A 25,619-nucleotide genomic window follows, 5' to 3' on the forward strand; every position below is an offset into this window, starting at 1 on the left:
AACAGACAGAATGTTTGAATTAACTTAACAAGTATTTGTTTTATTAAAAAAGCAATTAAAAATCGCAGCTAGCACGTCTACTTCTTCTACATTTGTGATAATATCATAAGTCAAGGCTCTACTAACTATTTAGAAAGCATTTGTCTTGACTATAAAGATCTCTTTTCTAAATTTACTGTCACATTTACTATTTCCTCTCTAATTTAAACTTGAATCCAGGATAATGATTAAAGTGTAGCACTCTGGGTTGTTTTTGTGGTGGAGTAAAATTTATATCAAGCTTGATAAATATCACCACATGTTCTCTTGGCATCTCAGCAGGGTCCTTTAGGAGCAGAGAAAGAATAACAGAATGACATGTCAGCTATTGTGTTGACTCAGAAAATCAGGGACATAAACAATAGAAGTCTAGCTACTCAGCCTTCCCACGGAAGCCCTACTCTGGTACTTTATTCCTAGCCTTCGACATACACACACACTGTAGCTCTGCTGTTTTTTTGCTCACCCCCAGTGAAGACTTTTTGTACGTCTATGAGAAGGATATGTTTTGTTCCTTGGCTTCCATTCAGGCACTGACAGTAGAATGAATGTTACAATACATCCACAGTGTTTTTAAGGACATTTTAACAGAAACAAACCAGTGAGCATGAATAATATGTACAGTAGCTGTTGCAGACTGTGGTTGTCACACCTATCTCTTTTTGCCATTAATTGTAATCAGAATAGAGGAAACATTTGACAAGAGGAGAGACTGTTGGCTTGCAACTATTCAACGGTATTTTGAACATTCTTGTTACAGTTTTCAACTGTAATTTGCAGCATGTCCCTTTAAGATGTGTCATATAACTCAATAATTTTGGAGGAAACACTCAACAAATAAAACTGTACAGTTTGTGGCGCATAAGATGAGCCATTATGTTGAAAGTAGGGGTCACATTTTTCAGAGCTATCCTCAAAGTTTCTAAGCCTCTCTGGAAATTATCTATTTAGCAATATCTTGGTTAAGCTATTAAAGGAATAGTTCAAAAATTTGGGAAATATGTATATTTGCTTTCTTGCTGAGAGGTGGATAAAAAGATTGATACCACTCTCAAGTCTGAGTTTTAAGTATAGAGTTAGAGCCAGAATGTAGTTAGCTTAGCTTAGCTTAGCGTAAATTTTGGAAGCGTGGGGAAATGGCTAGGCTGGCTCTGTCCAAATTTAAAAAATATGTCTACCAGCACCTCTAACGCTCGCTCACCAGTTAACAATAACATTAACACATTAACCACAACTTACTATGTAAATTTGTGAACTTTAGAGGTGCTGGTAGGCATATTTTTGCCAAGCTAGCTGTTTCCCCCTGCTTCCAGTCTTTATGCTAAGTTAAGCTAATCACCTCCTAGCTCTAGCTCCACACTCAACACGCAGACATGAGAGTAGCAGGGCTCAAAGTTCCCAGGCACCATGCCTGATTTCAGGCACAGAGCAGTTTTAAATTCATATAATACTTAATTCAATACATTGTTGACATTTAGAAAACTTGTAATCCCTGGGGTGGTATTCACCTTCTCATCAAACTCAACAAGAAAACAAATGAGTACGTTGACTCAATCCAGGTTGACCACAGCCACAGGTCTTTATGAAGCAACAAACAATTTAAAGTCACCTCTCCTCTCTCTCTGGCCTTCTTTTCATCGCTTTAACTCACTCTCACACTTCCATCCAGCACTATGAGACACTGGATATGTTTTCTCTCCCCTCTCACGCTACCCTCATTCCAAACCTCTCTTTTACTGAACAGACAGACAGACAGAGAGGAAGCTAATTGGCCATTATGTTAGAGGTCTTTGTACATGCTCTCAGCACTCGAGATAAGTATGGCTAAGTGGTGCTTGTATAAACATGGATCCTTATCATTCACTGAGAGACTGTAGCCCAGTGTAATGGGCCCTTCACACTGGACACAGTATCTCCACCCCTGCACTGTAAAACCTATCAATACCAGTGTCTTTTGCTGTGAAATTAAAACAGTTCTGAAGTGCCTGTTTGTACCGTTTTATCCAGCTCGATGCCCTTGGGGCTTAAGTTCAACCTAGTTAAACTTTATTGATGCGCATTGTGGTGAAAGTGTGAGTAGTGAAAGTAACGTAGCCAGCCAGGAAGGACAGAATACGCAATTCAGACTGTATTAAAAATTCAATTACATTATAATTTAGAAGTTGTACAGAATTTATATTAGAAAGGCTCTCCATAGAAACAACAGGACAGATCAATATATATGTTTGAAAAATGATCACTGGGTGGGATATTTTAGATGTTTAGAAGTGCTGTTAGTATAAAACACCAACAGTATGACAACCTAGGGACAGAGCCTACTCTGGCCAACATTACTCTTAACAATCAACATTTCTGGAGCATGTAGTCAAGTTGGCTGCACTTACACACACGCACACACAGGGAAACATACAGTAGCCGTGTCTCACAGGGTGTGGTGGAAGTTGTGGAATGGACTTTAAAAAAAAAGCCCACTGTTGTTGGCCTCTGATCCCCATTAGCTCACTTTGTTTTAGTATTCCTTTCTTCCTGCATTTCTTCTTATACTTGCATTATTTTTGTTTCACTCTCTTCCTCTGTGGAAGTTGAATCAGAACCCTTGGAAAAAAAAAAAAAAAAGAGGGAGGGACTTGATGGGTAACACAGAGAGAGAGGGAGGGTATAATTAGCTACAAAGTGAACAAGAGAAATGTGAAGAGTATTGGTAATTTAAATTAATGGATTTTTTTTGAGGTATATGGTTTTTATTTACACCTACTTTGACCGTAGGGTTTCAAGATAGTTTCACAATCTTTCAAGTATTTAAGATCAGTGGTAAGCTTCAGTCCCACAAAAGTGCCTTTGAGCAAGGCACCGTATTCTGGAAAAACTACTTTCTGACTTTCCGATGTGTAATGGAAATATTTTTCTACAGGGATCAACGGAGTATCACATTAATTTGTTCATTCAGCACGAACTTAGCAAGGCATTATTGTTCCTTACCGCTGACTGAACGGCAACCCCTCTCCGCTCTGTCTCATTATCCGCTGTGCGTGTGAGAGCAGGGTCACAGCGACAGGCTTCAGAGAATGCCACGACAGGTTTCTGCCCAGAAAACTAAATGAGTGCCCCATTTTTCTCATTACATCACCCGACATAATGTCCCAACTCCAGAGCCGCTTCACCTCCATATACTGCAAGAAGATACCTCAAAATGTGTATTTGATTTGTCATGTAATGGCCAAGGTGGGAGTAACATTATTTATTTAGAGGCTGTTTGTTTCCAAATACACTGATTGTCAATAATGAAATGAGGGGTGATTAATATTTGAAAAGCAAGGCTGGTTTAGACTCTAGTCTGGAGTATTTACTGATCTGTATGTATATGTGTGTGTGTGTGTGGTACAGTATTTCCACTGTGCGGTGCTCTGTCATCACAGTAGAGGGATATCCCAGAGAAGTGTGTTGCCCCGGGCATGTTTATGTATAGGGTGGGCTTGTGGTCACGCCTCTGTTTGTGTACAGTGTGTATATTTCTGCCTGTGCTCTCTGTCACAGTATAGCGATCGTCTGACGTAATGTCCTCAGATATTTAGTATTTTTCTTCCTGCCAAAAAGAGTACACATGCACAGCCAAACAACAGCCTCCGTCCATTAAAGTTAAGGGCTGAAAACACTTCTTTTGCTTAGAATTTTTTTTTCTCTCTTCACTTATCTCCTGTATTCTGTCCTAGATATCAATCTGTCCACAGACAAAAGGTCTTAGAGTTTATTTACTCTGTTACATTGTACATTGATGATGTAGCAGGTGTGTTTAGAAAGCCAAATATCCTTTTATAAGCCTGCTTCAGTGTGCTTATTTTTCTCTAAAATCGCCTCCTTGTTGACAGCACTCTGCTGTAGGACTTTGCATCAGAGATTTTCTCAGTACAGAGTACAAGGAGTTAATGTGCAACATGCCACAAGTAAATTGTATTTCACAGTGACTTGATTTTAGACATTGAACTCTTAGTCCCGTTACTGGCAAATTTTGTCAGTATGTTGTTTGCACTCTTGTACAGTATGTGGAATCAAGATGATAAATAGTATCAATCTCTCTGTGTTTTCTATTACATGATGTATTTGGTCTGTTTTTTATTGTTTACAGTCTGTCAGTAATAATTGTTAGTTGGATATATTATATATTATGTATTATTATTATTATCATGTATGCCTCAGCTTTGGCAACACAAGAACGATCATCTTCTAAACTTGATTAAAATCAGATGTGAAATGGACAGATAAGCTGTGTACTGTCTGTACTGATGAAGAGAACACTGTGTGCCACCAGTTATTCATCCTGCCCCTTACTGTAAATCTCAGCAGTGTGCACGGCCACCGCATAATGAAAAACACTGACCACTGCTGGGCCTGTGTGGAATTTTTTTTTTGTAGTAATTTAATAAAAAACATCTTGTGGATTCTTAAGTGACAGAATCTCTCTCTCTCTATCACATCCATTTACTTCTTTTCACTCTCCTTGACCTCTTTCTTCTCCTTCGTCTCACCTTTAGGAATCCCCTCAGGACAGTGCCATCACCAGGGACATTAACAGGACATTCCCAGCTCATGACTACTTCAAAGACACTGGAGGAGATGGACAAGACTCCCTCTATAAGATCTGCAAGGTGGGACACACACACACACACACACACACACACACATACATGCAAGAGTTGTTGAAATTAATTTATCTTTGAAGTCACTACAGGGCGATATGAAGCTAGTCGATCATAATAATGGATCAGCACAGTGCAAAAAGCAACAGAGGTGTAAAACTTTCTGTAGAGCAACTGCAGAAACATTGAGTCTGGTCTCTGCTCTCTTCCTCATTGCCTGCATTAAAACTTTGTGACAGATGGATATCTTCTGGATCTTCTGTTTTAGTCAGTTGCTTTTCCAACTTTATTGGGCAGCAGTTTATGGAATTGGCATGAAGTGAAAATGTACACAAAACACATCAGGAAAATATTGGTAAACATACTTTTTTAAGTATGTCTTACTCAATACTTGGTCATTGTAGTAATTCCTCCTGTCCCTACTGGACTCAAAGAGGATTTCAGTGAGTGTGATGATCATTCTATGTAAAAATGTATTCTTAAGTTCAGCTACTGCTAATATGAGGTTTCAGCAGTTTGAGATGAACAAATCAGTTATTATCTTCCAAATCTACAGTCTTTTCAGTGTAAAATTCCCCTTTTTGTGCTTTAACAGACAGTAACACAAAGGGTGAATTTTGTACCAAAAAGACCGCAAATTTGGAAGAAAGAGACTTGATTTGTCTAACTCAAACTGCTGAACCCTTATATTAACATTTGCTTAACTTTGGAATTCATTTTTTTATTATTATAGACATTTATTATAGACAATGTGGCCCAGATATGCATTTATTACCTCATGATTACAGATGGATGACAGTGTATTTAGAAACCTGTACTGTAATTGGAATTATTTAAGCAGGTGAGACATAAACAACAGCTTTGTTTTCCTAACAATGTTCATTGCTAGAACCACTTGGATATAATCTGCACGTGAAATTGAATCATATGTTTCCCTGGAAAACCGTGTAATTACTGTGTTAATGACTTGCTTTACAGTAAATCTGACAACAGTGTTTGTAGAGCAGAGCTAAAGGGAAAAGGTTCTTTAATTACCTGAACAGCCACTCTGTTTCTGGGTGGTTCAGTGAGTTCATAACAGTCACTGCCTGTCTAGAAAAGCCAAATAAGTTTCTAATCGAACACACACACACACACACACACACACAAACACACGCACTCGACTCTACTATAATCAGTCCTGCTGCATACATAGACTGTATACGCAGATATTTGCAACTTGTCGCAAAATACTTATCGATCGTGAAGTGGAGGCGCTCTCCTTCTCATGACACGTGCATGCAGTGTGAGAAACACACACATACATTTCAACCTATAGCTCCATAATCCCACATGATTGGTCTGGCTGAAGTGTTTCCACAGTTTTGTTTTTTTTTCCCCCCATTTTCATTTCATTCATTATGTATAACTCAGGTGAGGGCATCCATCTCTTCCCAGACAAGCACCTCCTCAGGTGTGTTTGAATAATTCAGTTGGCCCTCCCTTTCCTCTGTGTGTGGATTGATCCACACTTTGTCTGTCTGTCTCGACTCATTATTTGTGTTTGTAGCTCAGTAGGCCACTACAGCCCTTTTCCAAACTCTCTCCCTTGTTCACTCACCTCATATCTACTCCACTTCCTTTGTACCAACATCTCTCTCCAACTTTTCCCTTTCTGTTTGTCTCTTTATCAGTCTCTATCACTCACTAACATCTACCTCTTTCCTTCTTCTCTATCTTCCATCACTGCTATTTTACTGCCAATATTGGAGCACTTTAAAATACAGTCAAATGTTTTTTATCATCAGCATGCACTGCAACAACTTGAGATTTCTAAGAAGGAGAGGACAAACGACCAGAAATTATTCCCAACAGCTTGTACCACGTAACTTAAGTGCCCAGTAACCAAACATGTCTGCTGTGGTAGAGTTATTGAAAAGATCAGAGGCACTCAAGAGGGTAATAAATTTAAAAAAGCCTTTAATACTTCATGGCTACTTAGTCATAGTGGAAAACACGCCTACGCGTTTCAGCCAGTCTGCTGTGGTTTCAAAAACTAAATATTTAAACAAGTTTTATTTGTTTAATATGACAATGGCAGTGTGCTGTTTCTCAAATCCTCAAAGTATTTCTCAATTTCTTCTGTCAAATTTAAAGCTGTATTATGCTTCTAGTGGAGCTTGATCTTCGTCTGTACCTGTTCACTATTTATTGATGTTCTGCCCCTGATCCAGTTTGCCAACTCCTAAGGTTTTTTCCTTCTTCAAATCACTCATCACTTTTTTTTTACTTCAGCTCCTGCAGGTTCTTCATCTCTTTTCCAAATTATATTGCGTCATTTGACTCTGTGTTGATATCATAAATACAGATTAATGTAGCTTTAAAACTCTCAGTCTGAATCCGTCTCAGGCTTAAGTTGCAAGGTGATGGCAACATTTGCACCAACATCTATTACTCATCGTAATAGTTGGACCAGCAGCACCTTGGAGTTTTCTATTTTTACTATTATTTCATCATCATTTAATTTCCATCGTCAAATTTTTTTGCATTTACTGTAAAACGTATTCAGTAATTTTATGTGTCTGTCTGTGTGTGTCTGTTTGTCTTCTCCCCCAGGCGTACTCTGTGTACGATGAGGAGATTGGCTACTGCCAGGGACAATCTTTCTTGGCTGCTGTGCTGCTGCTGCACGTGAGTTCTCATATCAGCAGGGTCCAGCAAAAATTCTTAGCTTTTCAAACAATCTCTAGCACTGGGAAGGACTGTTTTGTTTTCATTTAACATCAGTATCTTTTTGATGTCCTGCAATGCTGGAGGATTGCTCTGGCTTATTTTTAATGTCTTGTCTGTATATTGAGTTCAGGAGACAGTAGGTATGTTGTACTGTTACTGCACAACGAATGCAGTTTGAGAAAGACTTCAAATGGAAGGAGGGAACTGTGGGACACTGATATTTTAAATGTATAAATAATGTATAATATGTCTGTGTTCATCTGTTCATCTGCCACCCTTGAGTGGCTCTCTTTTAAGTGCACTTGCAGTCCAGGGACATGCCAACACTGCCACCTAGTGGAGAAATAATGTCTTAATACAGTGTTTTTAGAAGCTAATAGACAAGCTAAGATGTATACAAAATAACATTTTAAGGAGTTATTCTACAAGTTCAGGCAGTAAAAAAAATAATCTTTTGGTTAAAATATTCATTACAACTTGTAATGTAACCTCATCTGAAATCTCTGTCATCAGGATACGAGTTAACATAACATACTAATCACTAAGTCTCTTGGTTTTCTTCTTCAGATGCCAGAGGAGCAGGCTTTCAGTGTGCTGGTCAAGATCATGTTTGATTACGGGCTCAGGGACCTTTTCAAGCAGAACTTTGAAGATCTGCATTGCAAGTTCTTCCAACTTGAGAGACTCATGCAGGTGTGTGTGTGTGTGTGATCTCCGGTAGTCATATTCACTGTTTTCAAATACTGTATTATAATCAGACTAATAATGCTTATTTGTTTATGTGAGTAACATTTTTGTTCATTACATCTATAAATTTACCTCTTTCCCATTTCTTTCCCTTCACATCATTCCTTCTTCTCTACCCTCCTGCTCTCCTGTCTCTTTATTATTTTTCCTCTTCCTTTTTCTCTGTCTGTTTGTCTTTAACAGGAATATATTCCAGATCTATACAACCATTTCCTGAATGTGGGTCTGGAGGCTCATATGTACGCCTCTCAGTGGTTCCTCACGCTCTTCACAGCCAAGTTCCCTCTTTACATGGTCTTCCATATCATTGACCTGTTACTGTGTGAGGTTGGTAATGAAATAAAAAGACATACAAGTACATAAATTGGCTGCAATTCACACACAGTTTTGAAACAACTCACACCTTATTATTTTTACCACAACATGATGTGTTACAGATTAATTTTAAGCAGTAAAAAAAAATAAAGAAGACTTACTGAGTATTGTGTTTACATTGATTGCAAAAAATAATTATTTTAAAACTTACTAAGTATTAAATAAATTACACAGCAAATCTATAAATACTGTTTGTGCACACACTCCTACACATGCACACGCCTAAAATATTCAATTTTTTACACTTAAACACATATTTTATGTCAATTTCTTTGAACATATAGTACTGCTCTTGCTTCAAAACAACTACTTACCTGTTGCTCAATACACTCTGAATCTGAAATCTTTTCTTTATTATTCTCAGGGCATCAGCGTGATATTCAATGTAGCCTTGGCACTTCTGAAGGTGAGCTAGCCCACACACAAATGAATGCACACAAACACATTCACAGACCTCCCCCCCCCAGCTCTGTGTAGAAATAGAAACGCACAGCATGTGCCAAAAGAAAATCAAACCATGGAAAGATTTTACCCGTCTGCACACGTGAGCAGGTGCAGACTGATGAATAGTGTCACTCTGCTGTTGTGTGCTGAAAGCATTGCACATGTTTTTAGTTGAGGTGAGTTTAGCCACAAAATTAGAGCTCTATCAATGCACAGATTTCTTTGGAGCAACTTTTATTTTATTGTTTATTTTTAGACTTAAGCTGTTTTCTCACAAATCTGTTGTTCATGACATCTAGTTTGTTTTAACATTTCTGAATATTGTTTTTAATCAGTGAGGATTGTGCTTCTTCGTGTTACCAAAAAAGGAGATACATTTTTTTATCTCTTGCTTGGATACTGTAAATGTGTGTGTAATTTACATTTGTGTTCCCACCCTTCTTTTCCTCAGACATCAAAAGACGATTTGATCCAAACTGACTTCGAGGGTGCGCTCAAATTCTTTCGTGTCCCGGTTCCGAAAAGGTACCGTTCTGAGGAAAATGCAAAGAAACTGATGGAGCTGGCCTGTAGCATGAAGGTGAGTTTTACACTTTTTCAGCTCTGTATTAATTTCAAAGTGTTGTTAATAACCTCCTTTTTTGGTTTAGCGAGTTAAAATAAAAAGCTATGCGAGTCCCTTATGTGGCAAAGTTAAAAAGTAATTGATTTTAATTTATATAAAACCTGTATTATAGGCCAGCAGTGCTGCCTAAACACCAGTAGGGGCCACTGTTGAACTTTAAGACAAAATTTAACAGATGTAATGAACACACAAACACACAAACACACACCTCTATCCCTCTCTCTCTGTCTCTCAACACGCGCACACACTCACACCTGTGTCCTGACCTATTTTGAACAGCCTGGCCCAGTTAAGAGGACCTGACTTTGAAGGTAACTTTGGGCAGAGATATTTATTAGCACAAACTTTGTAAAGGAGCCAGCTGACTTTTATTTATTTTTCATAGTGAGAGATTTGAGCTTTTTGGTTCTCAGTCAGACAGGTGGGAGAGACACACAATGAACTCTTCCAACAGAGAAAAATCCAGTGGTAGTAAATCAGAGGCACCAAGACTTGCTGTGAAGTGTTGAAGATGTTTTAGTACTTATCTTAGAGGCATAACTTCGAAGTTTTGGCTGTGGCCTCTCAGATGTGAAGAAAAACAGCTATGAAAGCAAAAATGTTCTTTATTTTGTGCTGCTTTTGGTTCATTTGACTTGTCTGTATGCCCTATGTAATTAATAAGCTCAGTTATTATTGTATTTTTAAGGGTTTCTTTGTACCCATTTGAACAAAATATCCTCATGTAGTTAAATAGAGACTAATCAACCCACCTTTACTGCATGCAGCTTTAAGAAATTATTCCCAGCACATTAGTTGGCAAGAGAAAATAATTCAAAGAAGTAATTTGGCAAATTGACCTGCAGTGACTACTGTAATGTTGGAGCTGAAAATTAAATCTGAGTCAAGGTACGCTAATCTGAAGCCTGGATGTGACTGTAGGGGGATTAACTGACCAGATTACTGCTGTCCTCATTGACTGTCGATACTGACTTCTGATTGGACCACAGATCTTTCTGGGTTGCCAGGTGCTCTAACTTTATTCCCCACTTTTGCTCTGATTCGTTCATAATATCTTTGCCGACTACACATGGATTGCCTACCTGGGTATGTGTCAGTGTGTGTTGTTTCCATGGATTTTATATACAGTACCAGTCAAAAGTTTGGACATATTTTCTCATTCAAGTGAATGGGAAGGTGTGTCCAAACTTTTGATTGGTACTGTATATACTAGAGCTGAATGTCAAACATCCTGACCTTTTTGAACTGTTGATCCCGTGTCTCTTTCCTCTCTTTACTATTTACTAAAACTCTTTATTTAAGAATTGCAGTCAAAGGTCATTATAATTTGAATATATTTTAAGTGAATATGTGATAAAACACACTTTGTATAGTCACCTCGCAAAATTTATTCAGCAGACATTGTAGTCAAACCAAGGTCATTTATGTTGTCTCAGTGTGTTGTTGTTACACCGACGTTCTCTTCTTGTCTGCCAACCTTTTGACTTCTAGAGCCGATAAATGCAAATTGCTCTGGGAATTAAAATCAAAACCATTAAGGCTTGCAGAGTTTTTTTTTCCTGTCTTTGTCAGCTTTGTTTTTTTTTACCTGTGTCTTCTGTATGTCTACGTAACTCGTGGTATTGTACTCTTTACCTACAGTAGTACATTTGAGCATGTATCTGCAGGTATTTATTAGTTAAATGGACTGTACTGTCTTCTGACCGCTCAAAGCACTTTTACACTCCAAGCCACATTCACCCATTCTCACACACACACACACACTCACACACCGAAGGCGGCAAGCTACCACGCAGGGAGCAATTTGGGGTTTAGTATCTTGCCCAAGGACACTTCGACATGTGGACCAGAGGTGCTGGGAATCAAACCACCGTTCTTCCAATTAGCAGACGACCCGCTCTCCCTCGTGAGCCACAGTTGCCCAGTTGCCAGTGAACATTCAGAAAACAACACTGACGGTGCAGCTAATTAATAATAGATCCAAAACTTGTATGATGAGAAATATTTTATGTTGATGAATCATGGCTGTAGTTGTGAAAGCCATGGTTGCTCTGTGTTCCCTAATTGCTTTTCTTAGTAGTAAGTCCGGTGGACCCAGCTGTCTGTCAAGGCTGAGAGAGAAAGGATAAAAAAACGAACAAGAAAGGAGATGGATGAGGCAACTCCTGCCCCGAATGACCTCTTGTACTTTTTCCTCCTTTTGTCACTCTCATTTACAGAGCAGAGTCTGCGACCAGATACACTCAGAGAACATACACACACACACACACACACACACACGCAGACACACGTTCCACTTAGACCGGGACAACATGTGGGCTATGCTGTCCCAGTTCTGCCAACATCATTAGGTGCTGAGTGATGGGAACATTTGGATGATTGGATATACTGTAGTATGATACTAAACCTGAGGTTGTGACATGAACTGCAGGCATGCCCACAAAGACAAACAGTACTCTGATGTCGCAGCCATCACCACATACAGTACATGCATTAAAATCCACAGAATGGACAGAGTGTTTGGTTCTCTCTTTCTCCTCCAAATCAGGCACACAGTTTTCATTGTATGTTAGCTATCTCTTTTAAAAAGGCTAATGTGAGGTGGCAGCTGGGCAGTGAAAGGCCTCTTGGTGAGATTGCCTAAATGCAGTGTGTACACAGTGTGAATGTGACTCTAAGTGTGTGTGCTCTTAAATGGGACTCTGTTTCACTGCTTTGGGGGATCTGAAGTGTAACACTGAACCTGAACTCTGTACAGAAGCAATTCAACAAAAAAATGATTATTGGTATTAGCTGCTGAAATTCAGCTTTAACCAGGGAAACCTGTTCACAGTTGGTTAGACACTGATTTTGTTGGAACCGCAGTAACAGACATTAATCCAGGTTCCCTCAGAAAAACGGTAGCTACAATAGTGTGTATTATACAGTGTAATCCATTATTAGCAATAGTTCATGTATAGATATACACTGCCTTCAGGGACCTTTAAGGCCCTGTTAATGTGTTCTGCATGTTTTGATGTTACAACCTTATCTTTAAATGCTGTAATTTGTTTAGCTTTGTTTGACATTTTTGCATAAATCCATGAACCTTTTTCCAAGTTTAACAAAACAATAAGGTGGTATGAGTTACTGTCGACTGTGTGGACAGATATATCCCAGTGAACCGGCTTGTCAGGCGGAAATTAACTGAAGCAAATTGGGCAGTGATCTCAGCATATGTTCCATTACGTCTCATTCAAATGCTAGACTAAAAAAACAACACAGTCCAGCGGAGATTATAAATCTTTTGTTCTTGTTTACAAAAGATTGGAAAGACTTTCCTCCTGTACTCACGTCAAGTGAAAGAGCCAAAGACCAGTGGGCTAGTTTATATTTCTATCTTTCATCATGTGTGTAATCGCGATTATTAATATAACTTTTCATATGTGTGATACAGCTGATGACTACTAGAGATTTGTTACTGCTCTACAGATCAGCCAGAAGAAACTGAAGAAATTTGAGAAGGAGTACCACACCATGAGGGAGCAGCAGGAGCAGCAGGAGGCCCCCATCGAGAGATACGAGGTAGACACGAGCACACATTATTCACATTTGCACAGTAGGCATCAAACTTTTTAAATACTAATTCATTAAATTAACATAAACTTGACATTACGTTACATCTACCTCTAAAAAAAAATATCCATTCATTCCTTCATTTTTCCGTCTAGAGCAGGAACCTTTGCATCCCTGCTCTCAGTACAGCATGACATCTTTAAAGTGCTGCACCAGTTCTGTCAGCAGCACAGCAAGTTGAAAGAGAGATAAAGGAGACAACTATTTATTATTTACAAATTTGTTGCTTATTTAGTATCTAAAGTATTATGTTTGATCTCACAGCTCTACAACTCTTGGGTGCAGATATTGTAATGCAGAGTGTTACGACCACATTATTATTGTCATCTAAATAATCCTTACTGTTTTAAATTTGCCCCTGCTAATACGTTTACACTGTTTTTAAATGAAAAACAGGTGTAAATGTATCTATCAGTGTTAAAACGACCACCTTATTCTGATTTCCCACTTGTTTGTTTTTTTTACTGTGGACCTTGACGGTCTACACACTTGATTAGGGAAGAAAAACTACCTGGCATCAAAAAAAAAATTAATTGTAGATGCCATAAGTCATCTCAAGGGTAACGGGTTGGTTTTATAAAGTACAAGATCATCAGTAACAGTGACTGAACTTCTTCTGTGTTTGCTCTAAAAAAAAAAGTGCTAGTCCTAAAAACAACATTTTCTATATTTCAAAGGAGGCATGTTGGGATGTTTGTAATACTACATGGTAGGTGAGCAGCAAGAATTTAATTAAAAGCATTGCTCTGAAATTACAGTATATTATTTGCAAAAATAGACACACACAGACGTCACTGTGCAAGTCATTGAGTAAACTTAAAAAAATGTTATCTTATGTAAGAAAATTGCATTATTTTTTCTTAAAATTTTGCAATATCTATACTTCATCTACTGAACTCTTCCGCCTGTCATCTCTCTGGAGACGTATTTTACTGGTAGTCAGTTTTTAATGCAACAGTGTGTTAATGATGTACAAACCGGTTATGACCTGTTAAACATTACAGATAATTCTTATCCTGCAATTACGCTCTCACCTGATCACAGTTCACTTTCATACTCTTATTCAGCACATGTTGCATTACCGCAGAAACTGCTGTGACAGGAAGAGATGCTTACACATTCATTCGCAACTCTGTCTGATTAACTCCTTTTCCCGGGTCTGCTATCTTTCACTCTCCTTCCTCTTTCATTTTGCTGAACTTCTCTTTGTTCATATGCTTCTCTGTTTTTCTCCTCATTGTTTTTCTTGTCTTTATCTGTCTTCTTCTTTTTTTTTTTTGTGACAATCTGTCTTTCCGATTCTGTTTTTCCTTTCCCCTCCTCCCTCTGTCCAGCGGGAGAACCGTCGTTTGCAAGAGGCTAACATGCGTTTGGAGCAGGAGAATGACGACCTGGCACACGAACTAGTCAGCAGCAAGATTGCCCTGCGCAAAGACCTCGACAACGTAAGCCAAAGACAAATGTTATCTATTTATGTGATGCATTGATGTGTGTGCGTACAAATGTTTGTGAAAACTTGGCTTGTCACTTCTGTAAGGATATCTAACAGAAACAAATATGCGATTGATGTGGCAACGTTTGTGCAAGAACTGAAACAACATGAGAATGAAAGCATAAGTGTGTTTGTGCAATAGAAATACATACATGTAACCTTTATTTATACTGAACCTTGATTACACTGTCTCAAAATGTCATCAGTGAGTATGTGTGTGTGTGCGTGTATGGCAAAGAATGTGTGTCATTGTTTGACTCACCTTGAAAACAGAGAATGTAGGGCGAGTTTTACTTTCAATGACCTTATCAGCATTAGATTATTTTGTATGTGTGTGTGTGTGTGTTTGTGTGTCAGGCTGAGGAGAAGGCAGACGCCTTGAATAAAGAGTTGCTGCTGACCAAACAGAAACTGGTGGACTCAGAGGACGAGAAGAGACGATTGGAGGAAGAGTCTGCACAGGTTAGAGCCAACAACAAGACACTTTTGTCCAGATTAAAACTGAGCCTGTGCGGGGGGGGGAAACATTTTTGCTAACCCCAGGTAAACATAAAACATATGTTTTATTTCATCTCATGCGACTCACGGGGTTACAGATAAAAGGAAAGGGTCGGCACTGTTGCAAGTGAATAGATTATCATATGTTACTCCTAAATATGCAATTTTAATGCAACAGGCTGTGACTGAACAGTCTTATGGACAGAACCAAGAGTCTGCAGGTTTTGCACCAAACATTACAACAGCTGATTTCACTGATAAAACTCTCTTTCTGTGAAGATGATGTGTTAATCAGTATAATCGCATGCTGTGTTGTTTGGTGGAATAAAAATCTGCAGATGACACATATTTGCTTGTCTTTTAGGTTGTAATGCTGTTCTTAAAAACAAAGCTGTAATTTCCATTTTTCTGAGGTGGTAGCACTGATCATACCATAACTGCATCCAGAGACTAAGTATGTTGCAGGTCAAAAAATGATCTGCAGTGATCAAATCTAAACAAAACAGTACTGAATGTAGCCCAGTCAAGCCTTAAGCCATGAGATCCCCTTTAGACATACAGCAAATGTCACGCACAAGCATCTTTGTTCCTCTAAACATCTATTTCACTGTTTGTGTCTGCCTGTCAGTTTCTTTGTATAGTCGCCTTTCAGTATGCTCTGTCTGTCTTTCAGTCATTTATTCCCTGTGTCTATATATTTAAAAAAGACCATTTAATGAATTTGTCTCTCTCTTGTCTTCCTCTATCTTCTGTGTCATTTCTATACATACCTTCTCTTCATAGTCAAAGGATGTCAGCTCATCTTCGATGAGTTCAATGAAGAATCCCTTTGGGACAGAGGACAGACATGCTGCCTCTGTTCCCATGTGTGTTAAATGCTGTCCTCCAAATGTCTTCTGTCTTCTTGAGTGTGTAGGTGTAGCTGTGAGTGATTTATGTGCTTACATAGAGGTTGCGTAGAGGGCGTCACTTTGCCCTGAGCCTTAAGTCTGCCAATACCTTTCTCTGTCTTCTTTACATTTCATGACAGTCACATGGTCTCTGGGGCCTCTGACACCGCATCTGTCCTTGGTCTCTGCCCTGAAACAGCCTAACAGTTCCTGTGTGTGTGTGTGTGTCTGTGTGTGTGTGTGTTCACAGCTGAAGGAGATGTGCAGACGAGAGCTCGATAAGTCTGAATCAGAGATTAAGAAGAACGGATCCATTATTGGAGAATATAAGCAGGTATGAACTTAATATGTTTAAAATTGTGCTTTAGAATTATTTCTTGAAACATTTGCACATTTTGCACCATCATTTTAGAGAAGTGAAACAGTGAATGTACTGTGTCAGACACACCCAAGTTGTTTTGACTCTTCTTTTGTGTTCATTTCTATCCTATTAAATACAGTATGTTCTCTACTGTTACAATAAGTCATTTTTGTTAGCGTATTAGTTCATCATCAGTGTATTTATGATCATAATCACAAAGTTAAAAAGAGGTTTGCACAGAAAAACCAAAACAATAATCAAAAACAAATGGTAAAACATATGGTAAATATAAGATATTAAAGTAAAACTAAATAGAATAGACAGTTACGTTTAGGTATGGCAATGACTCAGTCAAATCTTTGTGCCCTTAGTTTTGAGCCTGGACAGACAAAAGACCTTCGCTTTAAGGTCTCAAGCTCTACAAAGGCCCCTACTGAACTCAAAGGTCTGAAATATAGCAGGTAGCCAGGCCATTAAGTGCCTTAAAGGTAATCAATACAATCTTCAAATCAATCCTAAAACCTACTGGGAGCCTCTGAAGAGACAAAAAGGTGTGTCAACAGCTCACAGTTCTTAGTTCTGGTTAAAATCCCATCAGCTGAGTTCTGCACAGCGGCTGTTGTTTCAAGAATTTAAGAATTTATCAAAAGCTGCTTTCTGCTCTGTGGCCTAGATGTAATTTTAAGAGTAGCTATACTATCTAGATCTAGAGTAGATGAACAGAAAACTAAAGAGAATTCAGACTTGTCAGTGCAGAGAATATTGCTTTGCTTACTAAAAATGTGAGCGTACTAGTGGGTTGTAAATCAAAGCTAGCCATGCTCTTTCCAATTGTAATTAAGTCTTTATATCTTGTTTGTTTAAACCACACTTTTGCCAAACTGCTTCAAGAAATAGTCTGGCACATAACCTGCTAACTGATAAGGAGTGGCAGCTTCATATTTATCTTACAGATATTAGAACGACATCAATCTTCTCTAACTCAAAATATCATTACTTTTCAAAGTAATTTGCCTTCATCTTGGAGACTTAGTATTATTATTATTATTAAAATAAATTTAAAATCGCCACAAGGAACAACTCACAATGTTTAATGAGAAGGAATCAAAATTCAGAGGATTACAGCAGGTGCCAGCAGTCGGCAGTCTCCGCATAGCAGCAAGTGATGGCCTGCAGGCTTGTTACTTATTTATTTCAATTATTATCTCAAAGCACAACAGAAATGAAGCCGCCATGTTTCCACTGAACATCTCTTGTTCTGATCCTTTCATATTTTAACTAGGCTAAGCAGTCATTATCATTAAGATACCCCCTCACACCAAAGTGACATCGCTAACCCCAATGTGGCAAGACTGGTTGTACATTTCATTAAGCCTATAGATTTCTCATATTTTTTTTTACTGTGTATTGTTTTGTTTAATTTGTTTACTGTACCTTTAAACTTTAAAGGTAGTTTGGTCTATTTTTTGTACATTTTATGGGCCCCATCTTGAACCTTGAATGTTTGAGCCTTTGAGCACCTCTCCACAAATTTCCTTTCCTTATTTAGCTTGTCATTTCATATCAAAGCTCCAATCAAGCCATTACTGCGGCAAGACGAGGTGTAAATGTTTAAAAGTAGTGTGCTTTTTGAGAGCAAAATAGATTTGCTTTTCATTCTGTTTTCATTCATTCGTCTAGTTAGCAGAAATATCTAATTTTACAAACTGTCCCTGAGCTGAACCCCGAGCCTTTGATGACTGAGCCTGTGAGTGTATTTCGAGTTTCTGTCTCTCCGAATTCCTCTTACGGTGATTTTCATCCTTTCAGATCCCATCCTGTCACTTAATGCTTAAATATAAACCTACCCAGATCAAGTACTATTACCATCAGCACAGAGACATTATGCAACAATCCAGCTCCAATCGCTGCCTGTGAGGGCAGACAGAAATAGCAAGAAGACTAATTTAGAAACAGATCTTAACCTCACCTGAGTCTAAAAATATTGGCATCAAATTGGGATTGACAGCAGATCTGAGAGCTGATGACAAGAGCGATCATAAAGCAGGCAGGATTTGATGGCTGTGAGTTTGTGTGTTTGTTTGTGTGTGTATTATGGCTAAAAGCAGCCTTCAGATTGTTAGCATACAGCCGAGAGCTGTGTCGAGCAGAGCTAAGTGTGAAAATGGGGCTTCGTCAAAAATAGTTCTTTTTGTGACAGGAAGGTGATAGATGGAAAGAGGGAGAAAAGGAACTTACTGTAAGTCTGTGGATGAGAAAGCAGAGGGAGGACAGCAGCATTCAATCCTCTGGGATTGACAAATTGAGGAATGCCCCAAAATAGCCTGCGTTGTTTTCCAACCCAGATAACTCAAATTATTCTTCAAATAGCGTTTTTCTATTTCAGCGGCTGTGAAGACCATGTTTCATTTTGTGGGATTGGAGCCAAGAAAGCCTCGTGTGCTAATTGGCCCTCCAGCCCACAAGGACAGAGAAACGCTGGTTGATGGTGAAGCTAAAACGGTGTCGAGTGGTGTATTATAATCCCTGTTGTAGATACACTCAGGCTAGATGGGAACCTGCCAGGTACAGCGACATGTGCCAGTGCTTGTGTCTCTAAGGCCCTGTTAGCATCACATTTATGATACCTCATACAGGTTTAAAATAGTATTTTGAACACAGCCAAATATCGAAGAGCACCAAAATACTTTGAGGATCTCTTGAAGTGACAGAGTCCAGAATTGCATCCTAATTATCTGCTTTTAGCTCTAAGCTTTATACATAATGTTATAAATGTGACAGAGTAATTAAAGTTGCATGTGCTTACAGTATGGCCATTATAAGCATATATCTACCATATGCTTTACCAAAAATTGCCTCAGGAAGTAAATTTACTGCAGGATCTGCACTCAATGAATTATTGAGTGTTTGTTTGTGGAAAAAAAATATATTATGAAAAACCTGACAACAAAATATGGCCCATGGGTCTTGGGCCTGAACTATCAGAAACAAAAGCAAAATCTGTTATTAGTGTGATACAACAGGGTCAAAAAATAATAAAGAAAGAGTGGAAAAAAACAACTGCCCTGTTTTTCTTAAATCGAAATGAGCAAAGTAATCCTTGATAGCAAGCTTACAGATGGTAGAGTGTTAAAGTCTCCTGCCTGTAGATTGACATGTGCCCCGTCTTGCATAGACTTGAAAATCCCAGCAGAACAGACTCTTCCCTCCACCATGTGCCTCTCAGCCCTTCTACTAATTATAGAAAAAAACATGAAGGGGAGTAAAATGCCTACTCTCCATCTTGAGGAAAAAAATGACTGAAGACAGAAAACATCTCAAGTAAAAAGCTTTACAAAGTAAAAAGATGTACAGCAGAACGTGGCGTAACATTAGTTAAAAAAGGAAGCAATGGGGCAGCTGCAAGATCAAGTAGTGATTGGGGGAGGTGGAGAGATGCTGCACAGTAATGGCAGCTGAGAGCAAATGAAGAAGAGGATGACAGGAGAAAAAGATAAAAGACATGTAGGAGGAGAAAGATGGATATCTACTCGGCTAAAGATAAACAGATAGATATATAGATTGATCTCTAAAGCAGGAGGATGAAGAGAGATATACTGTATGTGCCACAGGGAATGAAAGACATGCAGAGAGCAGGAATGGATAGAGATAGATAGTCTGTCTACAGAGAGGTGGGATGACCTGATGTACCCGTTAGGATGACTCATGTCACATTGTTTTCTCTGTTTGCCGGCAAGCTAGATTACAAGCGTGTGTGTGTGTGTGTGGGTGTGTGTTTGTATGTCTCTCTTTGCATGTTTGTGGCTGTGGGTTATGGGTGTAGATGGAGGAGAAGGAGAGGAAAAAGAGATGTGAGCTCTGGATAAACAGGACATTCTAACACTAATGGACTTACAGTAAGAGGATGAAGTTTGCGCCGCCAGTGCAGAGACTGATTTACCAAGAACCACAAACAGAGATGGTAAAGGAGACACCGGGTAGCGCAGAGTGGTTGATCAGTACAGGCGGAAATTATAACAGATGGGTAGAAAAACCGTTAAAGGTCTTTCTCAGCAGAACAATACGCTACGTTGTCTGTCTCTGAAATCAGTACTTTACTGCATGGACATGACTTTGGTTTAAATTTGAAATTACATCACATTTTTGTTCGTTTGCCCTATTATATGCTGGCTCTACTATGGAATAACATGATAAAACACTGAAGTACTGACGACTGTTTTAAAAAAGGGTTTTTGGGGAGTAGAGGGTAATTTTTTAAAATTCTCCATAGCAATAAGTATTTAATACATCGATTGACGTATCACTGTAATCAAATTTCTTTATTTTTCCAAGCTTCATTCTTAGCAGAACAAATGTTCCAAGCTCATAAATATCAGTTATATAATTTGTGGTCATTATAGTAAGTGGTGGAAACTAACTAAATACTTTTACAGATGCAGTTTTTGAGATACTTGTTCTTTACTTGAGTATTTACATTTTCTGCTACTTTGTAATTCAGTTCCACTACATTTCAGAGGCAAAAACTGTACCTTTTAACTCCACTACATTTATCTGAAAGATTTCGTTACTAGTTACTCTGCAGATTAAGATTTTACTTACAAAACAGTCTTGATAAAACTACTCAATATTATATAAAGCTCAATTTCAGTCAGCTGCAACATCAAAATGGTCCTAACATTAATGCATCAGCAATAATAATCAAACAGTAGAATATATGCAATTATAGATCACTCTGAAAGGGGCCATTCTGCATAATGAGAACTTAATACTTAAAGTACATTTTGCTGCCAATACTTTTGTACTTCACTCTGTAATTTTGAATGCAGGACTTCAACTTGTAGCAGAGTATTTTTATACTTTACTTTCTGAATACTTCTTCCAGTGCTGATTGTTTTATTACACATCTACAACACCTGATCTCATAAAACCTTCTGTATGGATTTCCCAACTCATGACTACTGTCACTGTGATCATAAATGTTCATGTGTTCTTTCATTCATTCAAATGCACCAAGGACACACACAGTATACACAAGCTACTGCATCTTTGTCATGTGTCATTATATAAATAGTGACAAAAGGAAACAACTTACTATGCCCTGTTTGTTCGCTGTCATAAAACATTGCTGTTTTTATCCACCTATGTTTTGCAGCTGTCTATATAAATGGCTGCACTGACAACTGAGTTTGTCACATTGGACTTCAGGTATATGACCTGTTGATATATTTGACAGCAGTGTGAAAGCACGTATTGTAACTTAACACATCTCCTGTTTTCGTCTGTCTCTCTGGTTCTTATAGATCTGCTCCCAGCTGAGCGAACGACTGGAGAAACAACAGACAGCCAACCGAGGAGAACTGGAGAAAATTCGGGTGAGTTTCACACACGTGCACACACACACACACACACACACACACACACACACACACAGGTGTTACACATGTGACGTAGGTGTCGCACCAGCAGTGGTCGTTTCATATAGATGTGGCATTCACATGAATTGACAGGGCGCGTGCAGGTGGCATACACTACACCTGATTTAAGGCAACATACACCACACCTTCCTGCACATGTAATCTCACAACATACGCCTCATCAACACACTACACCTTACAGTTTGATAGATAACTAGGCGTGCGTTTCAAGAAAGCTCATTGTGTTTTCACTTCCCCACTATAGGAGCTGCACGCCAGATCTCAGGCTCAATATAACCAGCTCAGTGTGTCTTAATTGAAAGTCTCACAAGCTCACAACTTGTTTTCTCTCGGAATCAGCTGGGAAGAAGCTCTGGGGTGTTACTGGCTCCCGTGCTGGATGCAGAAGCTTGTGCAGAAGCCAACAATTATGGACAAAGGGCTTTCTTTGTCCATAATGAGCTTTCTTGGTATCAATTCTAGGTTAGGCATGGTGGTTTGTAGGCATGTAGGCGTTTGCTGCAGTGCACCAAATGTAACATGCGCTCCACTTAAAACGCCTATCCGCACGCCTAACGTTAGATATCTTTTTCAACTGCGGTGTAGCGTGTTGTTGTGGCGTTTGCTGCAGCTCGCCAAAGCACACGTATACACACACACACTTTAGCCGTAGCAGGTACGCGGTGAAGGTACTGCGTTAGTTGGTTGAATCATTTGACACCTCACACACACACACACACATACCTCGAAACACTGCTGTGTGCACTCAGACACATGCTGTAGATTAACAGCCAGGACTACAAGTGGAGCATAATTACAGAGCCATGCTGTTAGTGACAAATGTATGCACATGTGTGTGTCTCTCTCATTTACACAGTGACTAAATGAAGAATTAATGATATAACTACAGTTCTAAGGATGCTAGATGAGTGTCTGAAACTGCATCACATTATCGCTGGGTACTATCTGTCTTCTGCTCGTGTAGGTGGATTGTTTATACCAACAGTCATGTTAGACTTTAGATGATATAGGACAGTAATTCTGTTCCCGCTGAATAACCAAGATTACAAATGTCAGAGAGCTGATGTATCCATCTCCTTGTAGAACTTTAGTTGAATTTTTTACTCTTGTTCTTCCATTATCCCTAATTTTCAAACACGATAAGCTGTTCTCAACAAGGTCACAAGCAGTAGGTTACACACAAAATGTCATGTAAAGTGTACACAGAGTGGAGAAGCTCAACAAACATTTTTAACGTCACTTGTATTCTAAATTTTATGCATCAGAAAGTAACTCTACAAGTCACGGTAGAGTTCATCATTCAAATCCAGCTGTTACCTTCATGTGTAACGTGTGAGCCGGAAATGGACAGAACAGTTTGGATCTCTCAGTCCTTGCATCTGTAGGTAGGTTGAGTACTGTGTTGCCATCTCATTTTCTTGGCTGGCAGTGAAATCAAAGCCTTTGGGGAAAAAAAAAATAAGAAATTTGGCCGAGGATCCAGGGCCAGGCATCGGGAGCTCCAGCACTCGGAACACTTAGCTTGTGAAATGTTTGTTGACACTCTAGCGGGGAGAAAGGCCATGTTGGCAGAGAGCTCTTTCAGGGCTGCCCAAGGACTCACAAAAGGACGGACAAAAGGTTTACTGCACCAAGGACACAAGCCCTGTAAAGGATTTAGCAGGCCTTCTGTGTGTGTGTGTGTGTGTGTGTGTGTGTGTGTGTGTGTGTGTGTGTGGTAGAGTTATACATCTTTGAGTATATCATCTTGTTTGTTCTTGTGATTATTTTTCTTTCATTGTTTACTAATAATGGTTCAGCAAATGTAATACAATTGTCAGCACTTGCAATTATAACTGATGTATTGGAACAGTGATGTGCAGTAAATTATACATAATTGTAAGTTGCAACAGTGTTAATAATAAACCGACTGACTAATCACTAAAACTATATGAAATGATGACAGAAACAATTTCAGTATCGGCACTCAGCTGCTTTATTAAAGCTCCCATCCACTTGTGTAGCCTAGAAATGCCATGTATGATTTTTAATCAGCTTTGAACTCAGGTGGCAGTTTAATACGATTGAAATGCACAAACGCCATAAAACATTTATTTTCGGTGAATATCCTAGCCAACACAGGCAACCCTTGTTGCTAAGGCACATAACCTTGACTATAAAGTGTGGTGGATAATGACGGTTGTTGCTGCAAACTCAGGAACTTATCTATTGATAACAGGCTCATCAGAGGAGTTAGCCTCGTAAACAGGACCGATTCTGCCCAACCTGCACTGCCATTAGGAAGCTTCATAGCCATTAGCCAAACTTAGAAAGAGCAGGTGAAGCAGGATAAACGCAACTATCATGTCTACGTAATATGTAGACATAATAGACATATTATGTATCTGTGCTGCAGAATTATTTTCTCGGATTCATCTGAGGCTGAATCTTTTTCCACGTCCATTATAGCTCAGCATGTGTGGCACACCAACAAGTACTTTAAAGTACCTGAATGGGGTCTTGTCTAGCAGCATAGTCAGTGTGGGTCTGTTCGTATTGATTTTCTGTTGCTGCTTGCACAAATGCTCTGTGCCCAATAATAGCTCATCACATACAAGGGCGCCCAAAAAAGAGCTCTTTGACTAAAGAGCTGGGTGGGATGCAGCACTGACAGAGGAGGAAAAGCAAAACTTGCTTGTATGGTTACTACACTAATGAGCTGCTGTGCCTCAGTAACTAAACAGAGCACTGTCTCTACTTGAATTGTAAAAATAATTCTACTATAGAGAGAAGACACAGCACAATGACTTGATTGTAGATATTTGCATTCACTTTAGACAGAAGTTGTTTGGTTAGACATTTTCATGTGTGCACCAACGGTCTGCATATCCTGCAAGTTCTTTTTATTTTTGGATTTTCTGTGTTTATTTTCAAAGCTGCTGCACACATGATAGTAATAAAAAAAGGTGCTAGTTTCAAAAATAATTTCTTTTGAAAGGAATAAGGGAGTTTGCACACTTATCTCCGTTGCACACAGCTTGCTGTCTAATCTTTGAGTCTCATAGATCTTTGTGGGAGCTTTGACACTTTAATTTCTTTTCAAAGACTTTCTAGGATGAATGAGTTTTTATTTTTACCTTTCTCACTTGCATATCTCCTTTCTTTCTATGTCTAAAGTCAATATTTTCTCCTTACTATGACTTGACAAGAGTAAATTTACAAGTGTGGTTAGTTTTTTGTAACAGTATCTGTTGTTGGTGTATACCTTTATAACCTTGAATCTTTTTTGTGCCTTTATCCTCACATTCACCCTCTTTTTTTTCTCCTATGTTTTTACTGTCCTCCGACTTAAGGCTGTGAGAGGCAGGTTGCTTTAACAAAAAACGGTTTGTAAGGTCAGAGACTGTCGTAAAGATGTCAGTCACTACCTTTTATTTCTTCTCTGATCTTTAATCTCTTTCTTTCTCCCTTCTCCTTATATCCTTCTCTAGTCCAAAGTGGAAGGCTGTGAAAAGTGCAGCAGTCTTTTCAACAAAGAAGGTCGTGTGCGGGCCGCCGTGACCACAGCGCCTTCTGGGGGGAGCGAGGAGATGGATGAGGAGAAGGAGGGTTTGAAGAACCAGCTGAGGGAGATGGAGCTGGAACTGGCCCAGACTAAACTGCAGCTGGTGGAGGCTGAGTGCAAAATCCAGGTAGACCAACACACAGTTGCAGCCTAAATGAAACTACAAAACATGAAATCAGAGTTCAGGGTTCACATACACAAATATAAC

General features: G+C 39.0%; 1 protein-coding gene across 3 annotated transcripts in view; it reads left to right on the forward strand.

Annotated features, from left to right (window-relative positions):
• The window catches only part of LOC137171214 (rab GTPase-activating protein 1), an 83,402-nt gene that overhangs the window by 53,402 nt on the left and 4,381 nt on the right, over positions 1–25,619 (forward strand). For all 3 annotated transcript variants that reach the window (XM_067575033.1, XM_067575036.1, XM_067575035.1), the window contains 12 exons: positions 4,569–4,682; positions 7,269–7,343; positions 7,953–8,078; positions 8,316–8,459; positions 8,872–8,913; positions 9,403–9,531; positions 13,048–13,140; positions 14,526–14,636; positions 15,041–15,145; positions 16,322–16,405; positions 21,733–21,804; positions 25,338–25,538. In XM_067575033.1, coding sequence (XP_067431134.1) covers positions 4,569–4,682; positions 7,269–7,343; positions 7,953–8,078; positions 8,316–8,459; positions 8,872–8,913; positions 9,403–9,531; positions 13,048–13,140; positions 14,526–14,636; positions 15,041–15,145; positions 16,322–16,405; positions 21,733–21,804; positions 25,338–25,538 — 1,296 coding nt within the window. The remainder of the gene's footprint in view (positions 1–4,568; positions 4,683–7,268; positions 7,344–7,952; positions 8,079–8,315; positions 8,460–8,871; positions 8,914–9,402; positions 9,532–13,047; positions 13,141–14,525; positions 14,637–15,040; positions 15,146–16,321; positions 16,406–21,732; positions 21,805–25,337; positions 25,539–25,619) is intronic.

Source organism: Thunnus thynnus, chromosome 19 (genome assembly GCF_963924715.1).
Source record: "Thunnus thynnus chromosome 19, fThuThy2.1, whole genome shotgun sequence".
Classification (NCBI taxonomy): domain Eukaryota; kingdom Metazoa; phylum Chordata; class Actinopteri; order Scombriformes; family Scombridae; genus Thunnus; species Thunnus thynnus.